The 959-nt window shown below is 37.9% G+C and overlaps 1 protein-coding gene across 1 annotated transcript in view; it reads left to right on the top strand.

Annotated features, from left to right (window-relative positions):
- Nucleotides 1-959, top strand: part of CACNB4 (calcium voltage-gated channel auxiliary subunit beta 4) — a 281,243-nt gene that overhangs the window by 252,143 nt on the left and 28,141 nt on the right. The window contains exon 6 of the mRNA XM_019646510.1: nucleotides 330-406. Coding sequence (XP_019502055.1) covers nucleotides 330-406 — 77 coding nt within the window. The remainder of the gene's footprint in view (nucleotides 1-329; nucleotides 407-959) is intronic.

Below are 959 nucleotides of genomic sequence, written 5' to 3'. Positions count from 1 at the left end.
ATACAACTGCTGGTGCCCTGGTGAGCAGTGTTAGTTAAGCAAGCCGCTGACAACACTCCTGTCAGTAATTTTTCTGCCTAATTTCTGCCTTGAATAACTAGGAGAGATATTTGTACAGTGTATTTCCAGGTCTCAGTTAATTCCCCACTTTCTCTGAGAAAGGAAGTCAAAGAAAACATTTGGACAGATTCTTGAAGTTCTTCTCTATGACAGGATTTGCTGTGTTTTGAATTATTGAGTAGCATGAAGGCCAAGGAAAGCTTTGTACTCTCAAGTTCTATTTTCAAGGAATTTAGAGAATGACTCTTAAGTCCTTCTTTATATCCTAGGAAATCCAGTGGAAATTCCTCTTCAAGTCTTGGAGAAATGGTATCAGGGACATTTCGAGCAACGCCCACGTCAACAGGTGAGGGTTTCAGTTCAACTCTTTTTAATGGTATGTATTCCTTGCTTAATATTTGAACACACATGTAAATATTTTTACTAATTTGGAAACAATTTAAACAACATGATCGAAAGATTCCTCTACTTACTATTCCATTGCTCATTTACTTTTATAGTAATTTGATTTGATTTAAAGGATACTTGTACTAAAAATTCAGACACTTGTAATATAATTTTGAAAAACCTAATTTTTCCACCATTGTGTAAACCAATATGAAGCAAGTTGATTATTTCATTCAAGAACCCAACAGACTTTAAAATGATGCGAGCCAATTAAAAGGAGAAAAAAAAGTTGTAGAATCTCAAGAAAATGCTGTGTTCCATGTGTCTCCATCCAGTCTCCATGGGAAATTTTAGGATGTGTTGGTACAGCCACGGCTGTGCAGATTGGGAGGGTTGAAGCAGAGAATGAGGTTGGGCCCAGATGACCTCAATTCTATTTGGACAGCAGACAACTGAGCCCTTGAATTAGTGGTAGTGGTGAAAGGGACAGTGGTGGCCCAATCGGGAGTTGT

Source organism: Hipposideros armiger, unplaced genomic scaffold (genome assembly GCF_001890085.2).
Source record: "Hipposideros armiger isolate ML-2016 unplaced genomic scaffold, ASM189008v1 scaffold_104, whole genome shotgun sequence".
In the NCBI taxonomy this organism is placed as follows: Eukaryota; Metazoa; Chordata; class Mammalia; order Chiroptera; family Hipposideridae; genus Hipposideros; species Hipposideros armiger.
Note: the sequence above shows the minus strand (reverse complement) of the source record. Positions and strands in the feature narration are given on the sequence as shown.